The 27,483-nt window shown below is 42.5% G+C and overlaps 1 protein-coding gene across 6 annotated transcripts; it reads right to left on the reverse strand.

Annotated features, from left to right (window-relative positions):
• prickle1b (prickle homolog 1b) lies at positions 1–27,483 on the reverse strand. 6 transcript variants are annotated; one of them, XM_080886340.1, is made up of 10 exons: positions 27,261–27,483; positions 13,316–13,538; positions 11,890–11,951; positions 8,008–8,205; positions 7,225–7,338; positions 5,604–5,741; positions 3,334–3,537; positions 3,060–3,246; positions 1,974–2,963; positions 1–1,889 (listed from the first exon to the last, which is right to left on the reverse strand). In XM_080886340.1, the coding sequence occupies exons 4-10, from the start codon at positions 8,191–8,193 to the stop codon at positions 922–924; spliced, it is 2,787 nt and encodes a 928-aa protein (XP_080742466.1). In that variant the 5' UTR covers positions 8,194–8,205; positions 11,890–11,951; positions 13,316–13,538; positions 27,261–27,483; the 3' UTR covers positions 1–921. The 6 variants fall into 6 exon arrangements, with proteins under 6 accessions (XP_080742466.1, XP_080742469.1, XP_080742465.1 ...); XM_080886343.1 differs by lacking the exons at positions 13,316–13,538; positions 27,261–27,483 and adding exons at positions 11,019–11,090; positions 12,590–12,939; XM_080886339.1 differs by lacking the exon at positions 11,890–11,951.

The following is a 27,483-nucleotide window of genomic DNA, read 5'->3' on the forward strand; positions in this document are numbered from 1 at the left end:
TTTTGAGGCTTTGAAGAAAAATATTTATTACAAGCGTTTTTACATCACAAAGCATTTTTGCTGATTATTTCAGAGCAATGGTAGTGAACAGCTGGGCTGAATATGGAAAATACTGGTGGGTCTGCCAGTCATTTTAGAAATTGTACACCAATAGTGGAATATATGTGGCACTGTTATTGAATAGCATGGCACGTAACTGAAGAAAGTGGCACTGTCTTAGTCGTTTCTCATAACATATTAAGGAGTTCTTTTCACTATTAAAAAATTTTTTAATCATAGACTTCAAGCAAAACAACTATTTTAAACATGGATATAAAAATAGCAGTATTAAAATCTTAACTTAGTATGTACATTTTAATTTTGTATTATGTTTTAAATAATTATTTGGTTAGTTTCTATGTTCTACGTTATTAACCTTTGTGCCACTTTAATACAGAAAAGATACTGCTGCAAAAATTAAATGAACATAAAACATTTTAAAAAGTAAAACTGAATAGCAAAAGCTGAAATTAAAGTTTAACTTCTCCACCGCCAGCTGTACATAATCTGAAGCAAAATGTGTTCAACTTTATCAGTCCGTGCATTATCTTAGTGCTGAAAATCAGTAAGACCCAGTACTGAGGCCACCTTTGAACACACGCGCGCACACACACACACACACACACACACACACACACACACAAACAAAAACTATATGTTGCACATCTTTTTTGTGGTCCTAAGAGTTGAAATTAAAGACGTCTTGTTTCAGTCGATATAGGCCTGAAATACGATATGCATTTTGAATTTGGCCATACACTACATGTTAGTGCTGCCATTCTAATCTCAGATTTGATCTGTGTAAACCACCATACATACTGAAAATCTTGACCGCATTGTTTGGCATTGTGCAGATTCTCAAGTAAATACACTCTGGTGTTTTTAAGAAATTATACAGTTTTTGGACCGTTGACTCTTCTGCCGACCAGTCTGTGGGCCATGGCTCTGGGAAGAAAGGGCCGTGACCCTTGTTGGGTAGTCCTCTGCATAGTAGCGCACAGTAGATCGGGGCTGAGGGATTGGCTGACCTAGAAAATAGCCCTCCTCCTCAGAGTCCGATGATGAGGAAGAGCAAGTAGAGCATGAGTCATCCTCATCTCTGTAGAGCCCCATGAAGTGCTCAACCCGTGGGTCATTATGCATCGAGCTCCCAAGCATATAGTCAGATCGAGTTTGGGGATAAGCAACTGGCAACCTTTGTGAAGGATGTTGCAGGAGCATAGCACCATATGGCGGATTTACAAGACCTTGCTGTTGGGGCTCATACGGCCTCTGCGCCTTCTCCAAAGGCACCATGTGAAGGGCATTGTCTGACCGAGTCTTGCGGCTCCTATGGTGCCTGCCTGACCGGTGGTGGTGCTGCCTGTTGCGCCCTATGTGGCTTGTCGGGCGGATTCTTTCTCTGCCCATCTCATCTGGACAGTATGCCCTTCTGTGTGGCTTCTCACTCATGGGGTGCTTTCTGATATTGACCTCATATCCATCATTATATCCATTATCCACAGTGTCTTCTGAGAACTTGACCATCTGAGGGGGCCGGGATTGGGACTTGCTTCTCCTCAGAGCTGGAGCATGAACAAAGGTGGCAGGAAGGTCTTCCGAATGTGGAGACAATGAGTGAATGCCACCTTGTGTGTCTCCCCTCAATGTCAGTGCTATTTCTTCCTCGTCATCTTCATTTCCCTTGTCCAGTTTTAGATTGAGGGAATTGGCACTGTGATGAAGATGAGAGGAATTAAACGTTCCCATGTTGCTCATCTTTTCACAGTTCTCTGCCACCAAGGGATTCTGCATGGGATGAAGGGTATAGACTGAAGGTCTGTCCCTCCCATCTCCATCCACTGATGCACCTAAGGAGGATGAACAAGGAAGGTCAATTTTGAGCTTTTTTTTAATAAAACAAAACAATTAAATTCATATAAACATCTCCTTACCAGTGATATTTGAAAGAGCCAGGGAATCCATGGAGTCTCCAACACTCTTTTCAACATTCCTCAGCTCATCAGCAATACACTCCAAAGAGTCTTCATACCACTGTCTGCTGTCTGCCCAGAAGGCCTGTCTTGCCCCAGACTGGTCCTGATCTTGGTCCAACTCCAATTCTTGGATCTTTCTGGCACTGGCAGGACCTGGGTGGCTCCCATAGGCTGAATCTCCCAGCCCGTCCTGCGATTGGGCCCAATACATTTCAGGCAGGTTCTTCTTGCTCATCAGTCCAGGGCTAAGGCTGTTGGCTCGGGATTGACTGGAAGAATGACTCTGGGTGGGACTGGCAGGAGTGGGAGAAGCAATCCCCATAGATGTAGTATCGGGCTTTAGCCAGGGATCAGACATACTTATTAGCCTGTTTGTGTCACCAGAAAGACTAGGAGATTTTTGGGATGGTTGCTGAAGTTGGTGTACCATCCCACGGTCACCAAACTTGAGTAGAAGCTGAGTCATATAGTCTTCGTGCTGGGCCCACTCTTCTGGATCCTCCTCTCCCCCTGCATCCGGCTCCTCCCGCTCTCGCCAGAACCTCTCCTCATCCAGGCCGAAATGAGCAAGCTTACGCCCTACAATATCAATGTCACCATCGGCGTCTGCTTCACCCTCACCATTTTCAAGCTTGTGCTCAAACGAGGGGACGGTGGCAGGAGGATTGAAAAGCTGTGACTGCCTCCATTGTTCAGCTGGCCTGCTGCTCTTCCCCATACGAACACTGCGCCGGGATTCACGTGAACGAGCAGACTGGAATGCAGAATCAGATGAGTCTGAGGCATGAATGTCTTCCCCCTGGCTGCAGGCCTTTGAGCAATAGATGTGACCTTGCTTGGGCAGGAATGGGCAACCCAGCAAGGATGTCTTACACTGGGCACAACAGAAGCACTGGTCAGTGGCATGCCAGTGTACACCTTCATAGGTCATCTGGGCATGGTCAACACCTATATGATATGATTAAAAAAAATTAAGTACACAAAAGAATACATCAGTGGGACCTTGTTTTTAGTATAGGGGAATGAAGTGAAAATATAACTTACCAATGTTTTCACCACAGGATTCACAGTACTCTGCGTACAATGACTCAAAGCACCCACAGCAGTAGGGCCTTCCATCCTTCATGATGTACCGCTGGCCTCCTAGCATTGTCCCACACTCAAAACAGGCAAAGTGCTTCATGTGCCAATGACGACCCTCTGCTTCAGTGCACTCATCTGCAAAGATGATCTAACGGGAAAAGCATATTCTAATGTTAATTATGAGGAATCCTTTTAAAACATTAACAGTACCCAGTATACCATTACTGCCATTTACCTCATCACAGGAAGAACATCGCGGTTTTAGAAGCTCGGCGTGGTGTCTGCCGCAGAGGATCTTGCCACTATGGTAGAAATAGATCAGATCCACCAAGAGTTCTTGACATGTGGCACACACGAAGCACGCCGGGTGCCAGCAGGGGTTCGGTCCTGCTCTGGATGCAAAAATTGCCATCTCGCCTCCCTTGATGTCTCCACAGCACTGATAAACACAACAGATAACCCATGAGATTCCAAAGGCGGGAGGGAATACTGAGAGTTCATTGAGAACATAGCTCTGCTTAGGTGATAAATACCCTACCTTGAGAATAAATGTGTGGGGGTAAATAAAGAAACAATTGCATAGAGGAATGACATTTTACAGTACGTGTAAGATACAGTTGATACCCACGACCCGTGCAGGGCAAACAAAGAAGAGATAAATGAGATGAGATAGATATTCAAAATATATCATATATCTGCTGACGTTCCATTTGCAGTGATGCTAAGACAAAGAAGGCCAAACAACAGGTTGTCATAGTGCAAATGCCAAAGGAGTGTATTTAAAAACGCATCAATGACTCCTATTTAATGATAATCCTCAATGAAAGGTAATCTTTTCACGGCAACACAGCTTGCTATTAAAAAAAGATTGCACATGTAAATCTTCCCGAGTTACAACACTTTGCAAGTAGGTAAATGTGTTCATTTAAAAAAAGAAAACACGAATCTAGCCCTGCTTTACCAACGGAAGATTAGAGGACAAGCTCAAACTTATTTGGCTTTCTCTGGATTTCAATCAGCGGCTGTTTACTCTGCAATGAAACCCTCAATTATTCATTAGACATAACTGAGGAAGTGGGCAGCGTTTTTGTCCTGTAATCTTAAAACAGAAAGCACTCGACCTTGGTTCTAAGTGGAAGACTCATATGACTCCGCAGAGATGGTCCGAGCATGTCTGAATGTAGAGTCTTTATATAACTAGGCAGAGTTATGAGACACCCATAGGCAGCATGGGATTGCGTGCCCAGCTGTTAACCATTATTATACAAGGGTGAACAGAAAGGGGCCTTGGATATGGGGGTGTTGCCTGTTGCTGAAAGTCAGGCACCAGGAAACTAGAGCCTGACAAAGTGTGTGTCCAATTGTCTTCATGATATATTTTTGAATCGCATGTGCAGTAGAAGCATGGCTGTCTGAGTTAGAGGGTGATAACAGCTTGCAGAGGCTGAGTGAATACACATGCATTTCCGATGTGCCTAACCACATGCGCGTGGTCGCTGGTCATCATGTTAGTCCGTTCAGTGTCTGTGACCTTGCATCCCCATGTTAGCAACTGTTTTCAGATGGTGACAGACTTCATCTGCCTGTCTGGGGGAATACACATGGCCGCATTTCATCTGTTCTTCTTGGATACCCGACAGAGGATGTGGCTCACTTGCTTGAATTTGGCGGAAGCCACACAATACTAATATTTACATCTGCTGCACTGAAGGGAAGTTTTTCAGAAACATGATCAAGGATGGTTTGACTGGCACTAAATGTTATGCATCGCTAAATGAGCGGTATAAAATAAGAGATTGGGCTTTAGGATTGTTGCCATTTTTGTTGTTTGCTCCTTGTGACTTCAGCCGGAAAATGGAACCAAGGTGGCTCTTTTCCCAAAAGTCCAACTTTCCAAAAAATATTTACAAATAATCATGAAAAAAAAAATTGGCCTGTCCACATAAAGGCAAAAAAAAAAAAAAAAAAAAAGCCATCTCCACATCGCCATAAAGTCTTACAACCAGCTGCATATACTGTAAACAAACAGTAAATTTGGAATTATATACCACATAGTGTGACTGCTTTGGAAAAAACTGGATTTGAAGACTATAGTAAGAATGACTTATTAACCTTTGGATTCTTGTTGCAGTCTGTCACGCTGGGATATAGTGGGGCAGGAGGAAATTGGCTGATTTCCTCATGAAAAACTAGCTTGTCTACTTGGTTTAAACACGATCCTCCCAATTTCCTTGTTTCCTCTCTCGCCCTACCTAACAAGGAAGTTTATGTCGATGATTAAAGCCGCTACACTAGCCAATCAGGTTGTTCTTTGGGTTGCCAGGCATTTGGATTGGATAGAGGATGTTAGTAGCACATGATATAAATAACTTAAGACCCACCAGTTGGTTTCCCTGTAAATTATTACCACGTGGCTATGTGAGTGTTAAGTGATGCTAGGTCTTTTAGTGCACTTACAGCATGTGGGTATATGTGTGGTTATGAGTTTTCATGTGTAGCACCTACATTTTCACAGCGGGTGTGTTGCAGAGCTCGGGGTAGAACTTTGGGTGTTCCTCTCCCCAGGGCCTCTCTCTTCCTCTGAGTGCTAAACATGTGGAGCTCCCTCTTTTCTTCCTCTGTTAGAGAGTGGCAGTAACGCACCTGTTGATAAAAGGAAAAAAAAAAAAAAAAAAAAAAAAGAGAGAGAGAGAGAAACAAAAAGATCAATTTAGATGAGGAAGATGAGAAACGGCATCTTGAGACCTCCAGCAATTACTGCGGATGTTTTGGCTTTCATCTTTTCATGCAACTTTGGGGGAAATTATCACAGCGAGTCCATATGTGGCTGGAAAAGGGTTTAATTAATGTCAATCCTCCTCAAGGTTGCATTGAAAGGATGACATGAGCAATACACAAACCCTTCCTCCGTGTTTAGAGCGGGTGATGAAGGTTCAGATAAAAAGGACCAGGGCTGTCCTAACAACCAGCTCGGTTGTTCTCTAAACAACAGTAAACGATGTGTGAGCTCATACGCGCACACACACACACACACACAGATGCACACGCTCACTGCCTTCCATGCGCACAAAGCGCTTATCCCTTCTAACCACAGTTACGCAAGGAATCCTCGGGCAGTTTGCTTCCACAACCACCAGGTCTGCCAACAAACATCATCAAACCGCTCAGTCAAACATTGTTTGTGTGTACCTATTGTGTGCATAGAGACCACCTATGTCAGTGGACCCCTTCCCTCCCCCATGCTGGTGATAACACTCGACCATATCGCCTAATGTAAACTCTATTAACACAGATGTGAAAGGGGTGCTGGTTTACACACCATAAAGCCATGTAGAAGAGGCTGGCTTGTGCTTTACTGTCACATTAGGGCTTTTTTGGTTTTGTTTTTTTTGTTTTTTTTAAACCAGGGTTGAGGGAATGTAGCCCTTGTTTCAGCTTTATTATAAAAAGAACAGCAAGATTGTGTGAGATTTACTCAACTGCTGGATTTGGTTTATGAAAACACCTGAAAATAGAAAAAAATGCTGCAAACAGAAGTGTTTTTGGGGAGACAATAATGTGATTAAACTGCTGCGGAAGTGAGAAGCTAACAGTAAACGGCTAATAGCATACATGTGTCTATAGTATTAGATAAATCCTCTGCTTCTTTTAAGCTTGTTTCAGAGTAATCCTTGAGATGTTTTGGTTTCTGTCACTTCCGCAACTGTTCCGTCACCTTATCGTCTCTCCAAAGACACTTCCCTCATGGCTTTTTTTCAACTTCTGTTGCATGTTTTTTTCCATTCCCTTTATGTTTTATTAAACTTTTTTTCCAACAGCTGTTGTATTTTGTGGACTTTTGCACCATTTGTGTATTTGCTGGTGTTTTCCTAAGTTGCACTCCTGACCTCTCAGGATCACCTTTAGAATTGTGTGTAAAAAAACAAAACAAAAAAACAAAAAAATCAGCTGTAACACATTCAAAAACCTTCTTAGACTGAACTAAGTTATAACAAAATGCCAGAAAAAGCCAACTTTTTTAAAGCAATAGTCACACATGAATGTTAGTTTCATCGTATCTTGGCTGAGCTCCGTATTTCCTCTTCAGTTCTCATATGTTCTGTCTCTTTTCTATAAAGATCTCTACCTCGTTGTCATGCGGCGGCAGCTGGTATAGGAGCTGTCTGATTCTGTGTTTCTCTCCTGGGCTGTTGACGTATGGCACCTTGTCTTCTGGCAGGCAGGCGAAATACATCTGGACCTGGAGATGGAGACATGTTAAATGGAGTTTTTCCTCTTTCTTCTATTCAGGTGAAGGATATCAGTGGAGAATGACTGCACACACAGCAACGCTCCTTTTTTTTGTGACACTCCCAGCCAAACATGTCAACCCCTCTGCAGTCACAGGCGCCCGACTGTTAAATCTCTCCACATAAAAGGGAGACGGCAAAGGGACTGTAAATGTTAATGTTTGCCTTGGTTAATTTCCCCTGACAGGAGCAATGGAAACACGAACAAACTTTTGTTTGTTGGTGAGCAGTGCCATGAAGAAAATATAGGAAAATATGCGAGACCACAGCAATTTCTAACTGAAATGCGATGAATGCGTTCACCGTATTTACACTACTAGATGCAAAAAAATTTTTTAAAAATCCACAGCTAGATGTTGAGTTGAGCATGCAGCACTACTAATCTGTTATTAGGGCATAGGGAATGCACTGTGCACATAACCTTGTTTGAACTAAACTAAAAGCCTGCTATCAACTTGCAGGTTTTCACAAAAAAAAATAAAAAAATCCTTTGTCAGCTAAAATTTGGACGTTTGTACCCATTCAAAAGACAACACTGGGAGACATAGCAGTGAGAAAAAAAAGCAAGTGTGTGTTTTTCATAATGGTCAAATTAAGTAATTTGGGAATTAAGGTCCTACCTGTTCAGGCCTGAGTCCTGGTGGCACCCACGCATACTCTTCCAACGCACATCCGGAGTCATCATCTGAGGTGGAGCTCCTCTGGAAGCCCACGGATATCTTCCCCATCTTCCCCCCAGTGCGAGTTTCCATCTCGGGGCCTCGGGGTAAAGGACGCTCCCCTCTCTCACCGCGCTCCAGGTTCATCACACACGGGTGCTGCAAGCAAACAAAGAAGGATTAGGAGTCATAAAGAACAGACCCAGCCTTTCATTCATATATGCTTTTTAGCCCTCCTCTGTTTGCTTCATATACTTTCTCTAATTACACACAAAGTTCTGGCTTTTACCTTCTTGGCACCAGTTGGCTGGGATACTGCTGATCTGGGATTTTTTTTTGCACTTACTGTAAAGTCCTCCGAATTTCTTAAAAGCCTCAAATCCGCCAATTAGTTTTAATCTCTGTTTCTTCTCCTTTCTCAACAAGATAATTGCTCTTATCCCAGCGCTGTTTTTAGAGTTTAACATAATGGCTAGAAAAATACGAGAAGAGCAAAGAGCAAACAGAGAAGAAAGGACAAGTTCTCCGTGGCATCTCACAGAATCCTTCCACGATTCAAACCTCTTGAGTCATGCTCAAAAATAGCTAATATGTTATTTTCCATCCATTAGTGTACTTTATCAGGCTTCCTTTGTTTATTCCATTACAGGACCATGCTGGAAGAGTGAAAATTGTCCATCTTCAAAGGATACTCGAGACAAACTCTGATGAAAGATTTATAATGGAAAAATCATACCAGGCTCCCCCCCCTATGGTAAGCATGCAGGACACAGTTTGCAATAAGCAGTTTTAAAAAGTCATTTTTTTTTAAGTGGAGATTAGGGATGGGTGCCATGTCCAGTGCCATGATAGCACCGGTTCTGACATAAACGGTAGTAACCAGACCGAAAAGCAGCGCACATTTCGGTGCTTTATTTCTGTGCTTTTTTTCCTGAGCTGTGATACACTTTAGATTCTAGCCAATCATTTTACGTTTCCGAGGATAGTAGGCGGGGCCAGGTACGTACGTTCTTTTAGAGCAGAGCTACAGATTAAAAATGACCAAGGCAAAGCGGTCAAAAGTCTGGCTGTACTTCACAGCAAAATATGCAAACTCAGCAGCCTGCAACAAGTGCTTTAAGGTGATACTGTCAAAGGAGGTAACACCTCAAATCTGATGAAACACCTGGCGATGCATAGCGTTTTTTTTAAAAGCCCAGAAATGCGCCATATTTGATAGCTTGCTGCGAGACCTCACACCAAGCGCATCTACTGCGGGTGTGGTGCCTGTTATCAGACCCGGAGTTAGCAACATCCCCAAAAACCCGAAGAGCAGAGTCCTGGCCCCTAGCCCTGCCAGTGTAGCAGAAATGATGAGGATGATGATGCAGCAGCAGCCGTTCTTCTCTGCGTGAGTAGCTTAATGTTGTTCGTGTGTAATTTACGTTGAATAGGCTAACCACGTTATTACATTAATGCATGTAAGGTGAACTAGCAAACATCATCATAGCTACATGCGGCTGTCTTCTTGTTTGATGGCAGATACTCCCTTCACCCTGGCCAAAAAGGCTAAAATGACCAAAGAAAAAGTCGAAAACAGTTAAACATGAGAGGTTTAGGACAAAGTTTGTGTTTTTTCCATTGTTTAAGCACTGCTTCCAGCCAAGAGTGATACCATATATGGCCCATAGCTGCAGAAAAGGCACACATTGTTATCTTTTTACAAAAAAAACAGCTGAACATGAGAGGTTTTTGGACCAATTTTGTGTTCTCCATTCTTTAAGCACCGGTTTGAGCACCGTTTGAGCACCGGCACCGTTTCAAAAGTACCGATTTGGCACCGGTATCAGATAAAACCTAAACGATACCCATCCCTAGTGGAGATGTATACACCATGATACATTTACTTGACTTGTGCCCATTGCAACATCAACAAAAGGTAGATGCCAGAGAGAGATGGAAAGAAAGCACTTTATAAACTATGTCATTCTTATGACATAGTTTATAAATGAAGTGGTTGTGATACGATCACCTGTAAGTTCACAAATCAAGCACTGAAGCGGATCGGATGTCAAGTTAGGCGAAGAACAGATACAGAGATTACAGAACTTGATTAACTGGGTTGACGTGTGTTGTGCATAATAAACCATTTCAGGATCACTTTACTGTCAGTAAAAAGAGGCTTGGTTTAATCCAAGCTAGTAATACTCTGACATAACAAGACGCAGCTGAAATTTCCATCTGTTAGCCACGAGGCATCTGTTGGTCTTATCCTCGATGCTAGCGAGGCTTGAAGCCTATCAAGCAGCTGTAAGGATGCCCACGTGCGGTGATCACTGCATGGAGTTTATAGTGATGTTCAAAATAATTCAAAAATAACAATGAATGATTTAGTGGTGTGGAGAACTGCATGCGCCCACTCGACTGCGGTGTGACTCCGCTGTCAGCCGCCTTTCAAGCAGCTTTTGTTGTTTCTCTGTACAAGCTGATAACAGTCGTACATGACTGGAGGTCAATCCATCTTGTTGTGTGTCTCCCACCTTTATTGACCTGATAGCAACTTTGGTCTCGAAGGTGTCGAAAACAATTTTTCTGGCCCTGCCCTCTTTGACATGCAAATCCAGACCAGAATAGGGCTTGTTTGGGGTAAAGCAGTCAGAAATCTTACACCGGCCCACCTCGCTGGATTGATCGTTCACAAAAGAGCAGCACCATTGGGGACATTATAGTCTCAATAGCTGCCATTGACCAAAATATTGAGTGTTAACTATGCCTGTAGAACTTGCAAACTTACTCAGACAAAGATTTGTGTATTGTGATACCCAGTCACTTGTGGACTGGGCAAAAATGATTAGAGTGGGAGGTAGTGGTTAAGGACTGTTAGGAACTGTTGAACTGTGTCAAAGAAACAAGCAAAGACAGAAAAAAAAAACGCAACCACAAGAATGAGTTTCCCCTTCAAAAGGTTAACTATCAGCCGCAACTGAACTCACAATGCAAAGTGGAAAGCCTGGGGAGTGAGGTGAGCAGGCTGGCAGGGTTTCCTCCACCACAATCCAACCCCCCTAAGAAGACAGGTATTAACATACCCATAATTAGCATACAGTTGAATAAAGCCTAGGGCTTCAAAACTTGAAATTTACAGATTACAATTGGTGTTTAAGGTCTAAACCACAGCTCTTATCTCAGGACAAAGGGTTTTTTGAGTGTCGCTTTGTTCCTCAGTGACTAATCTATCAGGTTTTATGGTAGAATAGATAATGTTATCACTCAGAAGCTTTTCTTTACTTGTTCTGCTTTATCTCGTCTAACCTAGTTAAGACCAGTAAGTAGATGTAGATGAGTAATTCTTATTATAAAGATTATTTAATGCCACTAAATTAGCAATAATATAGTTGTTTCTGAATTTGTTTGAAGGCCTGAGGGCTAAAACTTAAAACCTTAAATATCACTGTCTGTGTAGGGTTTTTTTTTTTTAATACACCTTTGTATGAAGCAGCAGGTACCCATTATTTTTATAATAGGATTAGCACTGTCGGACATCCCTATCATGTAAGTAAAATAAAGCAGGAAATGCCTTTTTTTTTTTTTAAAGACACTAAAACCAGAAAACGGGTGAAACACTGAGGTGCTGTAATTAGACATTAGCTGATCAGTTTGAGGGTGGCTTGCTTATGGTTTAGCAGCTCTAACACTTTCCGTCTGCCCCGCGGCTCTCCTGCTTCTCATCCCACTAACAGGAGAAAAAGGTGACTGCGGATTCCTGAGCCAACATACACAGCAACTCACATTTCACCATGTCACCTCTTGGCAATAACACAATGACTGCCTTTGTGGAAAACAAAAACAAAAAAAAATGTCCACCTATTCGCCTGAATCCAGCAGCAGGGTCACAACGAAGACGTCACAGGAGGAGGTTAAACAGGCTAAAAAAAAAAAAAAAAAAAAAGGAAGACGTTTAAAGAATCACATCATTGGGGATGTGTAAACAGGGGCCAGATGTAGCCAGCTAACTTAACCATGTGTGACTCTCCCACTTATCTGACCGTTTTCTGGGGGTACTCCGTCATCGAGTGAGTTAAATGTTCTTTTCAAATGAAGTAAAAGGAAGAGTTCCCAACAACAGTTAAAGCTTAGTTACCTGCAGTTCATATAATGGTCTATAAGTATTAGAATAAAAATAAATAAACAAAAAAGAAGGTTTTTTTCTGAGTGCTGTAAGATTCGATTTAGGAAAACAATTAGATTGTGGAGTTCAAAGGCTGAGGTCACTGCTCTTTGACTGCTAAAGAGTGTTATTTTAAAGCCAAATGGGTGTCAGGGGGTGCAGAGGAGATTAACACAGTCGGGAGTAAGACCACCTGCACAGCCTCTCAAAAAACTGTACACACCGCCTCAAGATGCTAAAATAAGATGTTTTTAAAATACAAAGCATACATACACACACAGGTTCCTCCTAAGTGTGCGTAATGGCTGGACCTGTGGAAGAATTTTCCACCAGCAGAGGTTCAAACGTGTTTGCAAGTTTCAGTAAGTTTCGCCTACTCATCCACTTTTCTCTTACCTCCAGGAACAGCATCTCCTTTTCCACCCTTTGCATAAAGCCCTCATTCACTTCCACAATCCCCTGGTCGCGCAGCTCTGACTACATGTCTGCTGCATCAAGCCCAGTGGATCCACATTCTAATCAGATCTAGATCCCACTCAGTCAGGAAGTGTCCCACGCCAAAGTCTCAACCTTTGAAAGTCAACATCAGCTATGATGAGAGCCTAAGAGGAGGATAGCTCTCACTCTGGAGCAGGATAACAACTCAGTTAGGAATCCAAATTTTTTAAGGTCCAGTGAGCGATGAGTGAGGCCAGGGAGGGCGACGTCTCTATCTGTAGTGTCTCTGATCCCACTGTGAGAGTGTGCTCTTGGGGCAGCCAAGCCTTGTCAGCCCCTCCCTCAGTCCCCCTGCCTGCCACTACACTTCAATCACTCACACAACACACACACACACACACAACCTTCAGAGTCAACACCCCCTTCCCCTGACACCAAGCTCTCCACCCTGCACCCCCCTCCCCTAGACTAGCTGAAGGATTCCTGAGAGCCAGATGACATGTTCACTCTCCTCTCTCACACTTTCTTTGTCTCTATCAGTCTGTCCTGTCTTTCCAAAACATCTTGTACTGCAAGCCACACAACTGTTCATGTCGACCCTGCCACTTTCAACTTTCAGAGTAACTTCAACTTCAAAAGCGATTTCTATTTTTTTAAAAATATATAGCGTTTTGAAATACTCACATATGTTTATGATGAACTCCCTTCCTCTTCACTTTCCAGTTAGGGATTAAAATTCTATTTATAATGCGAGTGGCTGCTCTCTTTCACCGTGGTTCCTGGGGTCATCCACTTTGATGAATCTCATGCCATTTGCTCTAATAATGTTGCATTAATTTGTCCTCATCTGCTGATTAGATCATGTGGTGGGTAATTGGTTCTAGGTCCAGCTGCTCCACTATCTCATCTAAAAAAAACAACAACAAAAAAACAACTTATGCTCAAAAAGGAGGAAATTAAGAGTACTTTAAAGGTTTGATTGTAAATGCTACTTGATGAAAATGAGGCATCACTGATAAAAGAAATCTGAGATAAATTATGGTACATTTAAACAGCTAATTTAAACTCATGATGACATATTTTGGCCACTAGGGGCAGCAATGACAAACTGTAAATCCAACTAATGTACAATACTAATCCTGGAGAACTATTAAATAGGGTAGAACAAGACTTCAAAGACTATATAGTTTATAATAGGTGAGTAAGTATCTTGGTTAGACGTCTAGTATCCAACATCATTCATTTTACCATCATCCATCCATCATTTATTTAATCACATTACTAAGGTTATCTGTAAAAGTGTGCCATCTGTTGTAAATGTCCAGTCAACATATCATGAAATTATGGGGATGGTTGTAAGTCACTTTTGTAGCCTTTTATTCGTTAATATTAATGGAGAGCACCCTGAATTGATTTTAGCACATTTATAGCCATTGCAACACACTAGCTCCTTTCTTTTTTCAGCCATTCTGTTGACTGTTGTGCTGCCGTGCTCAAGATCATTGCCTTGCTACATGAGCCAACTTGGGCCGAGCTTTAACTGTTTGACAGAGATTTAACTCTAGAACACTTTGATATACAGAGTTCATGGTCCAATCGCTGCAAAACAAGCCCAAATCATCACCCCTCCACCACCCTGCCTCAAAACTGGTATGAAGTTTTTAAGCTGATATGATGTGAATGGGTTTCTCCAAACATGGTGCTGTGCATTAAAGTCAAGCATCTCTTTGGTCTTGTCTGTTTAAAGGACATCGTTCTAGAAGTCTCCTGGCTTTTTCAGATGCAGCTTTCCCAAACCAAGCCATGCTGCCATGGTCTTTTTAGAATAAAGCGTCATTCTCCTGACAGCCCTTTCAAGCAATCCATACCTCTTCTGTGTTCTTCTAATTGTACTGACTTGAACTTTAACAACTGAGGCCTGTGGAGCCTGAGATGGAATCGTGGGTTTTTTTTAATCAGTTTCTCTGGCCACTACATGGTCTGAACTTGAGGTGAGCTTGCTGGGATGTCCACTCCTGGGAAGACTGTGGCACACCTGAATAATCAAGACCAACAAACTGGCAAAACCTTTGCTCGAAATCCTTCCATCTACAGAAGCTCCTAAAAACCAAAATAATAAAGTTAAAAAGATGCTTTAAAAGGTTTTTAAACCTGACTTCACTTCCTGAGTTCCTCGCTATAAATGATCCACTTTCACATACAAGGATTCATGTGACCCACTGTTTATATAAAAATATTGATAATAGCAACTTTGGGTCTTTGTTTGCCAACATATCGACACCTGACACACTCTGTGTTTGGAGGTGTTCAGTCATTTAAAAGCAGCTTGTCCATTAGACAGCTCCTTGGGTCTTGTTTGTGTTTCACCAGTTAAATGTTGACCTTGCTTCCCCTCAAGTCTCAACTCATCCATCTCAGGAAATTCTCACGCAGAGGATCTGTCGGGTTCAGCCCATCTCGGACATTACCAAGAAAAAGGGGTCCCCTCCATCCTCATCTCTCACTCCACAATGATGTTATTGTCAAATGATACTTCACTTTAAGAAACTCCCAACAATCTGGCAGAACCAGGTGTAAAGAGCTCAGATCTACAATGACACCCGAAGGTGACGCTTGCATTAGTAGACATCAAATGTGAAAAGTTACACTTATTCTTCCATGGTGGAAAAAAAATAACGCATGAAGCCAACGAAGAAGAATAATCTGTATGCAAACAGAATTCGCTGAGATGAGCCTAGGGAAGTTTGATGTGATTATTTGGACAAGCTCGCCATCATCCGTCATTGTGAAAGGCTGAAAAGCAGCAATGGCTTCATTTAAAGAGTCAAAAATGAATAATGAGTTTACTCGATTGTCCAGCAGACAAAGATGCCTTTCTCCTCTGGCGACCCCGAAAAAGTTGCTTGTGGAGAGGGCAAAAGAGCTGTTTGTCACATGTCGGATTACCTGTTACAAATGAGAAATGACTCAGTTAGCTAATTAGCTTAGGAAAGTGCGATAGAGAATAGGGATCTCTGTGTGCTTAGAGATGGGACTGTCTATGTGCGTTGCCAGCACGGCCTTCTTTCCTGGCATACCAACAGATATTTGAAATTGAGAGAAGAGACAGCGGAGCCTGGCAGTCCAGTTAGAGGGTAAACCTTTCAGAAAAGCTCTTGAGTTTTCCAGGAGTCTTGGCACTGCACTGCAAAAGCCACTTTGTGTTTAACCCTCAGAGAGATGTGCATTAAGTTTCCTAAGATATTTATCTGGATATGCATTTCAAAAGCTTGGCAAATCTTATTCCAGGTAGACAGGTAGAGAAGGGAACCTATTTTTGTGATAGACAGCAACTTAATTCAGATAATGAAACCAGCCAATGAGCGGGTGAGGAATGCTCCTGGCTGAATGGAGGACAGATGAGTGGCTTTATACCAGACAATAGGCAAATATCTGCCTTTCAGACGGGGCCTGGGCTTGTGGCCAGAGACCTATGGTTCTTAAGAAAACATAAAAGGACAGTTGACCTTGCTGTCTCCTCTGCCTCTTCCTAGAGAGAAACGAGGGTCTGACAGAGCAGAAAGACTCCTTTTTAATTCAGATTTATTAATCTTACAGGTGTTGGTTTGCTTATCTGTTGTAAATTTAAAGAAACACGATGATAGAGACATTAAAAGTTGCTTTATTCTTCTTGGCCTTTTAATCTTAACAGCAAACCTCATACAAACCTGAACTTTATCTCATTAAGATTATCCTGTAGTTTTATTGCTTGACAACATCTTTTTAATGGGTGTAAGTCATTCTGAGGCAAATATTTCATGTTTTAGGTCTCTGCAAAGCGATTAGACATGTGCAGAATAGATGATGTTTAGGCTTCATTCACATGTCTTAGGCTAATGACTAGCATCTTGCTAATGGAGAGTTTATGCAGCGACATTTGACCCCAGGGTTTAGTGCATGAGCACAGATGCATGAAAATCACACACAGCTGGGATTTTGTTAAAAACAGACCCTTTTTAATGTTGTAAAATGCAAGTACTCAGTGTTATTCTGCATTCAGTTGCTTTTTCAAAAACAGCTAAAAACAGAACTTAATCCCATCTTGTTCAACAACAGGTAAAAACTACTGATTTTAAATGAGAAGTGACTGGAGCACGGGTTCTTGATTCCTTTTTACACAGCCTTGGCTGATATCCAGTAACATTACTGGCTCAAAATATCGGTCTAAATTCAGTAAAGTCCAAAGCAATTTGGACAGAAACCTTTTGATCAGGTCTCAAAGGACTTTGTGAGCAGAGTTTTATTTCCTTGGCATAAGCTTCGGACTGTGGTTCAGACAAGATCTCCTGGCCTTTTCTAAACTTGAAATCCAAGAGTCTAGACTACACATAAGCTGCACACAAATGCACACACACAGCACACTTACTTATGCTTTCTGGCTGCACTTTTTTTTTTAAATTTCTCTATCTTTTGGAACACAGCTTGACTGGCAATTCAGACTTTTCCTGACCTTTCTTGTAGAGGGAAGGTTTACAAAGCAAACGATGCTCCATTCCAGCAGTGATCTTCTCCATTCTCATTTATAACAGTCATTCACACCTGCAGTCTGTCAGCTTTGTTTCAACCCCAAGGGGCAACACTTTACCTGATCCCTTAGAATGCTAATACAAGGAGGAAATCGCCCCCTGGTTGCTCAAAACCGAAATCAACAAGGACAGTGGCATGTCTCAACATGCTGCAGGACAGGTTGTCATAAAAGCTCAAGCAGATCATTCCTGATGTTAAAGTAGCGTAAAGTGTAAATACATGATGAAATACACCAGATTGTGCAAACAGTTCTCCAGGATTAAAGAAAACATATGCTTTTAAGCAAGAACTAGTATGTCTTCCAAAGGTTATGGTCTTCAGTGGTAACTTTCAGTGCTAATCTATGTCCGTTGCATTAGCTACTCCCTATTCTGATAAGGAGACGGCTCAGACAGTTTGCTTTTAAATAAGTGGTTTGCACTATGTCAAACTGATGCCTTAAGCAAGGCTAGTGTCTGCTAACCGATTACCTAAAGATCCTGACACAACAAGGAATACTGCAGACCTAGAAACTGACAGCCACAGACAGAAAGAGGTACTTTTGGCTGCTTCCTCATTACCAAGGATTGCCACAGTGGATTGATCTGAATGTTTGATTTGGCACACATTTTTACGCTGTGTGCCCCCCATTTACCCAGGTTTGGGATCAGCACTATAGATCCCACCAGCTAGTGTATAGGAGTACACTAGCTGGTGGGATCCATGAGGCTAGGTTTGTGACAAATGCACCTAGTTATGAAAATCAAAACTTTCTTTAGTTTCTTAGAAACATCTTGTCTTATATTACTGGGAATATAACTCAGTTATCAACATCAACACCCATGGGACAAACCTCTCTTACTTAAATCTGACTTGAAAAATACAGTTTTCACAAGTGTTTAGCTTCAGCCACATGTACCCTTACTCACACTGAGACCTGCATCAATTCACATCCATTACATTTTACTGATTTCTACATTCAGCCCTATTCATGCTGACAGACGCCTCACAGCAGCCTTTCACACCAGGAAATGGGATCTTTAGCCCTCGCTAACAAGGCCCACCAGCCCGACTCGCTGCTGCAAATCAGGTCTGTGGAAGTGTGGAGAAGCTTGGAGGTTTTTGCCACATCAGTGTTAATATTCCTTGACACTCCCCGGTTGAGTGTAATTTAAGTTTAAAGTCATAAAACCCTCTGTTGAGATTTGTTAACCACTCCAGGGTGTTACCTACACACCTCTGGGGCAACAGAGGGGGTAATAAAAGTGCTATAAAATGTAAGGGTTTGTCAGATGTCATTGGAGCTTTGGTAGGCATTGGGTTTGGAAGCTACACTTTTCTTGTCTTAGTCTTACTTTTACCAACTATAATTCAAAATTGGAAATTCTTCAAGTTCTTCAAGATGTTCTGATTTGGAGTATGGGAGTGTTGCTTGATATGTGACTCAAGCACATGTAGTTACCGACAGATTAAACTACTGTAAACTACAACACTGAAAGTTTGACACCGGCTTAAGAAAAGCAGTATACAATGTACACAGTGCTTTTCCTGTAGTTTTTACAGTTGCATTCATCACGTTTCAGATACATTTTAGCTGCCAAATCTAATGAAAATGTCTCAATTTTAGTCCCATTAGGCCGCACAGGTGGGCTTTAGCTGTATAATAACAACCTTTTAAATGTGATGAGTCTGTTTTAAATAAGAGTACTTTTACACTCCATTGCAATGACGAACTAGAACATCAGTGAGAAACACAATGGAAAAATGGGAATACATCTGGAAGCCAAACATGTTGTCATCCTAGTGCTGCATGTGTGCGTGCACGCTGAAGAGAAGAGAGAGAAAAGAGTCTTGTGCCTCCCGTCCAGCTCTAATTTGATATTGTTAAGTGATGTATTCCTTCTTTAATAAAAGCCAGGCTAGAAGATATTTTAACCGAGGCTTTGAGAGGAGTGTGTGTGGGTTGGAATTATTTTTTAAAAAAAAGAAAAAAGAGGCAGATATGCAGATATTTATAACTATAACAGAACAGAGGTGAGTGAGTGACTGCTGGTGAAGATGAAAAATGTCAAGAACCACGTTATCTCGTACTTGTTAACAGGAGAAATGGGCTGCTGATTTGCTTCACTTGAATGGCTAAAAAAGCCGGGCCTTTCTGATTAGACTTCTACAAAATATTGTTAGAGGGAGATAAAAGCTGCTCTTTTGAGGGAAAAAGTCACAAAGAAACTGCTTTTAGCCCAGATACTGTACTTAAGGATGACAAACTACCACAGAAAAAGGACCCAACATATCTTGCTCTTGGAAACACAGAAATGAGAGTCCAACCATCCAGCTGCGTTGGCTCGAAGTAGGCTCTTTTATTATTTTTGCTGATCTCCTCTACGTTGACTTAAGTCAGCATTGTTATTGCTGTTACAAAAAGTCCCTCTCTCTTGCTGCAAGTATCCATTTGACTGATTTACAGTGTGTCACATGTTTCAGCCAAAGGAAACAGATAAATCAGGGCTTTTAATGAGCTATGCCACTCAAAGTGAGATGCAAGTATTTCCTAATGAAAATAAAATTAAAAATAACAAGGAGGGAGATGTAAATGTAAAAACAGTCACATCTGATGACACATCCTGCAAGACAACCTACGGAGTTGCATCACATTTACTATGGGAAAGCTGTTGGCGTGTGCATGCGTGTGTGTCTGTGTGTGTGTTTGTGCACAAGTCCCCCATCAAGTCAGTATAAGAGATAGATGTGGCCCAGGGTTTGGGGTTGTGTACACAGAGGCTTAATGACAGGACCCTGAAGGGATGGCACATCAGTCAAGCAGAACAGACCAACACACACACACACACACACACACACAAACGCACACACATAAACCGGCTGTGTGTTATAATGCCGGCACCCTCGCTTTCCCATAATTTAGCGGTGGAAACACAAGAGCTGGGAAAGACGGGTCTGACCAAGTTTGCAGCCCCGGGCACTTTGTCACACTCGGCCTGCAGTCTGGCCTGCACGGGCTGGCACAGTTCTCAAAGCTGCTTGTAGTTGGGAGAAGGGTGTGTATGTGAAACCATACAGCAGAGCTTTTAGTTTCACTGCGCATTCCAAAGCCCCGTTTGTGCAGATTTCTACTAGAGATTTTGAAAGGAGACTGATAAAAGAACAGCTGAGCGACGGCAACTTGACCCGGCACGGCAACGCAAACATTCTGACGGCAAGTTTGGGTTGCAGGGGGGTGACAGATATCGAGGCTGTGTGCTATATGAAAGTGGCTTTGAGCTGTGTGTTTCAATAAAGTCGCTATCAGTGGCATGACTGGTCATTTTGTAAGGTTGTTTCTCTCTCCTTCTACTACCCAGCAACTGCAGTTGAATTTGGACAGGCAGACCATGTTGGCATTCCACACTGACCCTCGAGTAGCGGGCCTGAGGTTCATGGGTAAACAGACGCACTGTTTGGTGGGCTTTGGAGCCTGTCTCACCCTCTCCCTGTCTGCTTCTCTCTTTAAACCCCCCCGCCCCTCGTCTTTCTTCTCAGCCGGGCATATCCTCAGTTGGCCTCTCTGTTAATTCAGACCTACCTGACAGTTCTGACTAAAACCTTCTGGGTTTACTATCAGTCCCGCTCAGCAATGGGCTTTGCTCTCTAAACACACAACGAAAACTAATCTGCAACAGATGGGAGACGAACTGGGAAGGAAGTAGCATAAAAGGATATAGAGCATATTTGTACCCCTCTGAACCAAACGATAGGGTTTCAGCGAACTTCCAGGCAAAGCCCGAGGAGGGTTGTAATGATGTGCACAGCGGCGGCTCCCAGGGGCTTAACAGCACGTATTACTTGGGGATATGAGGTGTCCATCCACAACCAGATGTCTGAAAGGCCCCGAGGGTGGAAAGGGTGGTGGGGGGGGGGGGGGGTAGTCCTGGGGGTTTCCTCTACAACACTCCAAAAGATGCATGTAAAGTCTCAAATAATTAAAAACAAATGCAAAACACACAAATGCAACGATACATAGCTGTATGCACACACAAACAGGGCCCCACATGTTGTTTTCCACGGTTGGTTGATTTGAGATAATGAACCCCTCTTTTTCTCCCCCCTCAGTTTACTGTCTGGTTTTGGAGGTCATTCATGTAAACACAAGAGACATTTATTTACCACCTCATTAATGCAAGTGGTAATTTAACCCCATTTTCACAGGCAGAAAAAAAAAAGGAACAGATGGATCTCACAACACAGAAATGCAGACAGATCACTGTTTGGATTTGTTTTGTGAAGAGCACTTGGAAAACCCCCAAAGCTTTCATCAGCTAACCTCTCTGGATGAAAATCTGGTACATTCTCCGTGTCTTGGAGGAGAAATTGTCCCGACAGAAGGATACACCACAGCTTGATTGCTTGCCACAGAACACAAAGGCAGCTAGGGGCTTATTATGTAAGATGGGAAAGTCATTTAAGATGAAGCTGCGTTCCTATGCAACTTTGAATGGTAATGAATGTACATTGGCCTCTTTTTCTCCCCACTTGAGAGCAGCAGAGAGAGGATGCAACACCTCCAGGTCTCCAAAACAAAATCGGAAGGGCTATAATGTTAAACTCCAAATCAGGAGGCCACTAATGATGCCTATGTCCATCTCCATATACAGCTTGCTGTGAACAGAAGTGAAGTGATTGTCAAAAACATTAATTAGAGATGTTTTGAACATTTAATACTGAAAGTTGTGACTCTACAAGTCCTCAAGCAAAAGCAGCATCCACAGCTTTTTGGTAAATTTGGTGATAGTCCTGTAATTTTCCCCACCCTCATTTATATCGCATTTATCACAACAGGCCATTTCCTGAGTCTGGGTGGCATCAGATTGGATGGAGCCATTTCCCCTCTGAATGAATTAGAGGGCTGCTGGTCCTCTGGGATCATGTCAGGCAACATGGAGATGCAGCGACAGATAGGGTATGTCCCCACAGACTTCTGCAGAGACAGGCGACCACCCAATGTAATGATAACTAAATGTTTCATCATATAAATCACAAGAAATTTGCCAGCTCGTGTTTTTCGCAACGCATTAAACCATCTCCACGCATTAAACCATCTCGTTTGGTACATCTGCTCCTGTTTTGTGAAGCTGGCTGACAGTGATTAGTTCGTGGGCCTGGAAGAGTCACAAGAAGATCGTGTGCAACGTGAAAGAGAGGTGAAATGCTAAAGAGAGCGACGCAAGGGAAGAGAGAAAGATGAAAATTCTCTGAAGGCAGGGGAAAGGAGCAGGCTGTCCCTGATTAGGTCTGAGTTGAGACATTCAACTCGGTCTAAGCTTCGGGAACACAATGTCAAACACATGAGACCAATTTGGGGAAAGAGGGGCTGAAGCTGAGCCATGTTTGCTGATGCACGCTCTGAAACAGCAAGCCCAGATTCACAAATAAGAAGATTTCCTGAACTCTGACCTGAAACCATGTAACTGTTATGTTTCTGACATAGCTCTCTCCTTTAAATAACACTCTTTTCTGGCAAATGTTCCTAAATAACGGCTTTGTGTATCCAACACCCAAAACAGAGAGCGGGAGTTGCCAGTTTGGCTTGGATGCACAGTGTGTTAACTCTGTTTCTAAAAAACTAACTTTAATATTATCCATAGGATGATCTCAGTCTCTTTTTTTCTTTTTTTTTGTTACTGAGGCAAAAACATGAAGCCACAAAACATCAAACTGTGAAACATGATCACCAAAATTGGAAGAGGTTTTCCCATCATAACAGCAATGCTACGTGATTGATGTCGCCCTCAACAACCAACAAGAGCCCAGAATCTAAGGAAGAGACCTTTTTATGTTTTTCCCAATCAAAAACAAAACTGAAAGCTATCATTTGTGTTCTGCCTCAGGGTGGTCATTTCAATGGGGAATAATTACGTGGTTTTTGCAGCGAAATCTCGTCTTCCTATACGAGACTCTCCTTCTATCTATACTGTTTACCTCTCACTTGGGCTTTAAAGCCTTTCAATTATTATCATCTAATAATCATCACCTTTAATGTCTCGCTAACTGCCGAGGCTGGCGACTGGCAGTGTCTGGGCAGGTGTGTGTGTGTGTGGCTTTAATCATCATCAAATAGAGCTGTGTGTATAGGTAATTAACTTGGTGCCAAATTGACTCTCACTCACAGGCACGAGTCGGGAACTCTAAACACACCTCAGCTTTGCGTCACTTAGCAAGCGCTGCGGGCAACTTCATTTCAGCTCCGCTGCATGTTTTGACACAGAGTTGAGCTCAGTTCCCTCTCCGAGTCCATTACTCAGCGTCTGATATTCCTCTAAACCCCGAATTACTTTTCCTCTCCACAAGCTGACCATAATACAAGGTTTGTGGAGCCAATGCGGCCTGCAGGGTTTGGTCTGAAACCACTTAACGAGCACAAAGATCACGATTAGTGTTTGTAGATCGAGGATTGCTGTCTCAGCCCCCACATGAACATGAATGACCTGACCGATGCCGGTGCCTGACAGGCATTTCAATCACATGTACTTAAAAACAAAAAACAAAACAAATAATGGTTAATTTAACAATCTGCTAGTCTCTGGATTAACCTTGAGTATCCAAAACGTCAGGAAAATGCACAGAAAGTCTTATTTCTGTTGCTCTCATAGCTTTGAAACATTCAAGAAAACATCTGTTCTTCATTGTTCCCTGTGCTGTTGCTCCAGCTCAGTAATTGGACCTTCACTGTTTGGCCCTCTGCACACAACTACAGGGGATAGCTGCTTGGCAAGCATATGTGTGTATACACGTGTGTGTGTTTGTGTGTCTGTGTGTGTCTGTTTTCTGAGGTTTGGAATGATTTACACAACCCCACACTCGATTAATTCCAGTATGACAGAACAAACTTGCCTGTGTGTACGCATGTTGGTCTTAGGCTGAGAGAGGTGCACAGACTGAACAGTGTTGCCTTACTAATAGGTCGCTCAATTTTTTTTTCTGTCTCTCACACTCTTATGAACACACATATACAAACACACACGCCGTTCACATTTGTGCTTATGTTTCTTATTAGGTTCCATTTATTTAATCTTATGCCAATCTTTCCTCCAAGTTAAACACTGGGACACAAGAAGGGTGTAAAGTCTGCGCAACCCCCTCGAAGATGTTAGCCCAGTAGCAAACCATCCTAGTATAAACTATTATGTTTAGAAAAGTATGGATTTCAAATGGGATGCCCTTCTCTAAAAGTTACCTAATGACCATGAAAGAGGTTTTCTTGCAACTTTTTGGACTGAATCTTTTAAGTTCCAAAAAAAAAGTGTGAAAAACAGCACATCCTGAGCTCTTTATGCAGCTTTACTGCTGTGATCAGTTGAGGTGTTTAAGCCAGTGGCTCTAAATCCAGAACACCCTTGTCGCTGAGTAGGAAAGGTTTTCCAGGACAGTGTCCAACAATATCAAAACAATCTCCAGGCTGGATTTCCACTCTGGCACTCAAACCCCACTGAAGAATGAGAATCTGGGTTGCATGTGAGAAGAAAATGAAGAAGTGTAGGACGAAGTTTTCTGTTTCTAATCAAGAGACACCGCTCTGAAAAATGAATCTGTCAAGCTAGAGGCTGTCCACAAACAACAAGCTGCCCAGGCTTTCGTGAAAGCGGAACAAACAAGAAGTCGAGGATTCATTCATAATCTAATCCGCCTCTCCTGCCAAAGCGAGACATGGATTTTTACTCCATGGAGTCATTCTTGTCTTTGAATAAAGCCTAAAAGGTCATCTCCTTTGCATCTGCTTCACATCCTCCTCAGCTAGAAGGCTTCCTTACTCCCCTCATTGTGATATGTTAAAACAAAATGAACCTTTTAGCCCCATTTTTGTTTTGGCAAAAGAATTCCATTAAACCTCCCCATTAAAGGCACAAACTCCTCTAAATGCTGATTTTTTCCTTTCCCCCCCTTGCTCTTTGTTTATCCTCATTGCATAAAAAAACAGAAAAAAAAAACCCAACAGCTCTCTGCATCACTAAAAATGATCATCTCTTACTACCTGAGCTACCTGAACTGATAAAGTGAACATCAGATGATAACAGCTGATGTCAGTGCCAGCCCACATCAGCTGATAGCTCAGCTGAAACATATCCAAATGGAAAGTAGGGCACGCTAATGAAGCTGCTTTAATCTACCTGCATACAGCTGTTGCTGCTTCTGCAAGCCGCTTTACAACCCACCTTTTGCGACTTAGCCACATGTTGTCACTGATACTTGAGCTTTTTTTCTTCAGTGAGTGTCTTGCTGCTGCTCTTAAGGACAGAAGATACCACCAATAAAATTACTGCAGCTGGTAATTGTCTTCTGAGGTCTGACATTAGTTTAAATTGTAAAAACACAACTTGTAAAAATGAGGAATAATCTTTTAATGGTTTCTCATGTTTCATACTACGTCTTTGCTGGGCGACAGCCAAAAGTGCAAGTCATGGTTGCAGCAAACTTGTAAAAGATCAAATTAAATGTTGGTACATTTTACAACCATTAAACACAAGTCATGCTCCCTACCTCCAGCTGCATATTCAGAAGATTAGTGAAAAGAGGATTTCAAAAGCTATTCTTTTGAACAAACGCAAGACAAACCACAGTGTTCAGCATCTATATGAAGGAATCAGTGTCATGTCCCGCAGCCCGCTGAAGTCAAGCCAAAACATACCGATCATTTCAGCTACTGCCTGACTCGACTCTCCCATGTGGTCCAAATGGCTGACCAATTAACAGCAGCTTAACTCCTGAGTCCAAACAGCTATCTCTCTTTCTCACACACACACACACACACACACACACACACACACACACACACACACACACACACACACACACACACACACACACACACACACGAACACATAAGCAGAAAAGCGGATGCACACAAGCATACAAAGTAATGGACATGCTGATCCACAAGCACTTAGACCCAGTACCACACACAGACAAGGACACACACACACAGATACGTACTCATTAACAAAGGCTTAGCATAGCAGCGCGTATACCCCCAGCAAAGTGGCGCACAGTGCGCCTGACTGGCCTCCCACAGAGGGGGAATACACCTCAGTCACCTGATCCTCGGTTGCTCTGATCCTGGATCAACTAACTTTGGGGGCAGTTAACAAGAAGGCTTTATGGGCCGGAGAGCATTTCTGGTAGTAATTCAGACTCTTAAATATCCCATTTAAGAGTCTGAATTTAGACTACAGTGTAGATATGTCATTACTCTACTTTACAAGATTTCTCATATCGTTAGCTTCATAGCATAAGTGCCTAAGTCATTGACTTAGTCAAATGACTTAGGCAATTATGCTATGAAGCTAACGATATGCAAAAACCAGAATTAAACCCACAAGTCTACTGCTCTCACTGCAGCATCTTAGCAATCTCTCTCACCACTAGGTGCCACCACTGGCTTTATTACCTTAACACGTCACTGTAGGACTTACAGTCGCGGTTTTAACTATATTTTATGCACTCTGAGTTAAAAGTCTTAAGCCAAGGGAGAGTAAACATGTTCATCTTGTAACAAATTGACTCCATTGAAAGGGCTGATTAAAGTCTGATGTGGGGCTGAGTATGAAAGAAATGCCTGACTTTGTCAATTGTTTAGCGCGGTTGGAGTGATGTGGCTTCACTCTGTCGTGTGTGTGGATTTTGGGCTGCGGTGTGTCACAACAGATGTACTTCAGAGGAGATTTGGGAACTTGCAAAGAGAGGGAAAAGGAGCAGTCAGATCGAGAGAGAAAGCGATGGAGCTCACCTGAGTGACAAGAGGCAGCCATACATCTGGAAACCAAAATGAAAACCAGCGCGTCTTTACGCATGCACATTTTCCAAGTTAAAATCCCCCACCCTGGTTCACAGATTCCCCCCCAATTTTTTTTCTCTTTTGGGGAAAAAATGCCACAGTGCTTCAACGAAGTCGTTTCTTTTTGTTCTCGCCTGTTTGGCCATGACAGGTAATCTCACTTGGTTCTTGTTGACGCAGAAACCATGACTTCACAGTACTATCGAGAACGCGCATATCACAGTTTACAGAACAAAATGAATTACCGGGTCAAACACTCACCTTTAAAGGAGCAACAACTCGATGCGGGGCAGCCTGAATATTCCTTTTATCAAAATATAATCACGACTGTGGAGGCATTCGTGCTGGCCGCACAAACGCACAACTCCGTCCCGTTCCGCGTCCCGGATCAGCTCAGTGATGATGTTTTCAGTGCATGATCATGAGTACAGAGAGAGATAATCAGAAGCAGTCTCACCAGGACTGAGCGCTGCGCAGCTCTGGC

Source organism: Rhamphochromis sp. 'chilingali', assembly GCF_963969265.1.
Source record: "Rhamphochromis sp. 'chilingali' genome assembly, chromosome: 7".
Lineage (NCBI taxonomy): Eukaryota > Metazoa > Chordata > Actinopteri > Cichliformes > Cichlidae > Rhamphochromis > Rhamphochromis sp. 'chilingali'.

What these genes read in the sequence shown, in the direction of transcription:
- prickle1b (XM_080886338.1), bottom strand. Translation starts at nt 12,625, where the DNA reads ATGCAAAGGGTGGAAAAGGAGATGCTGTTCCTGGAG. An exon ending in CAGGACTCAGGCCTGAACAG is followed by an intron (nt 7,339 to 8,007) that starts GTAGGACCTTAA and finishes CTCCATCTCCAG; the next exon opens with GTCCAGATGTATTTCGCCTG. An exon ending in GATGTTCTTCCTGTGATGAG is followed by an intron (nt 3,247 to 3,333) that starts GTAAATGGCAGT and finishes TTTTCCCGTTAG; the next exon opens with ATCATCTTTGCAGATGAGTG.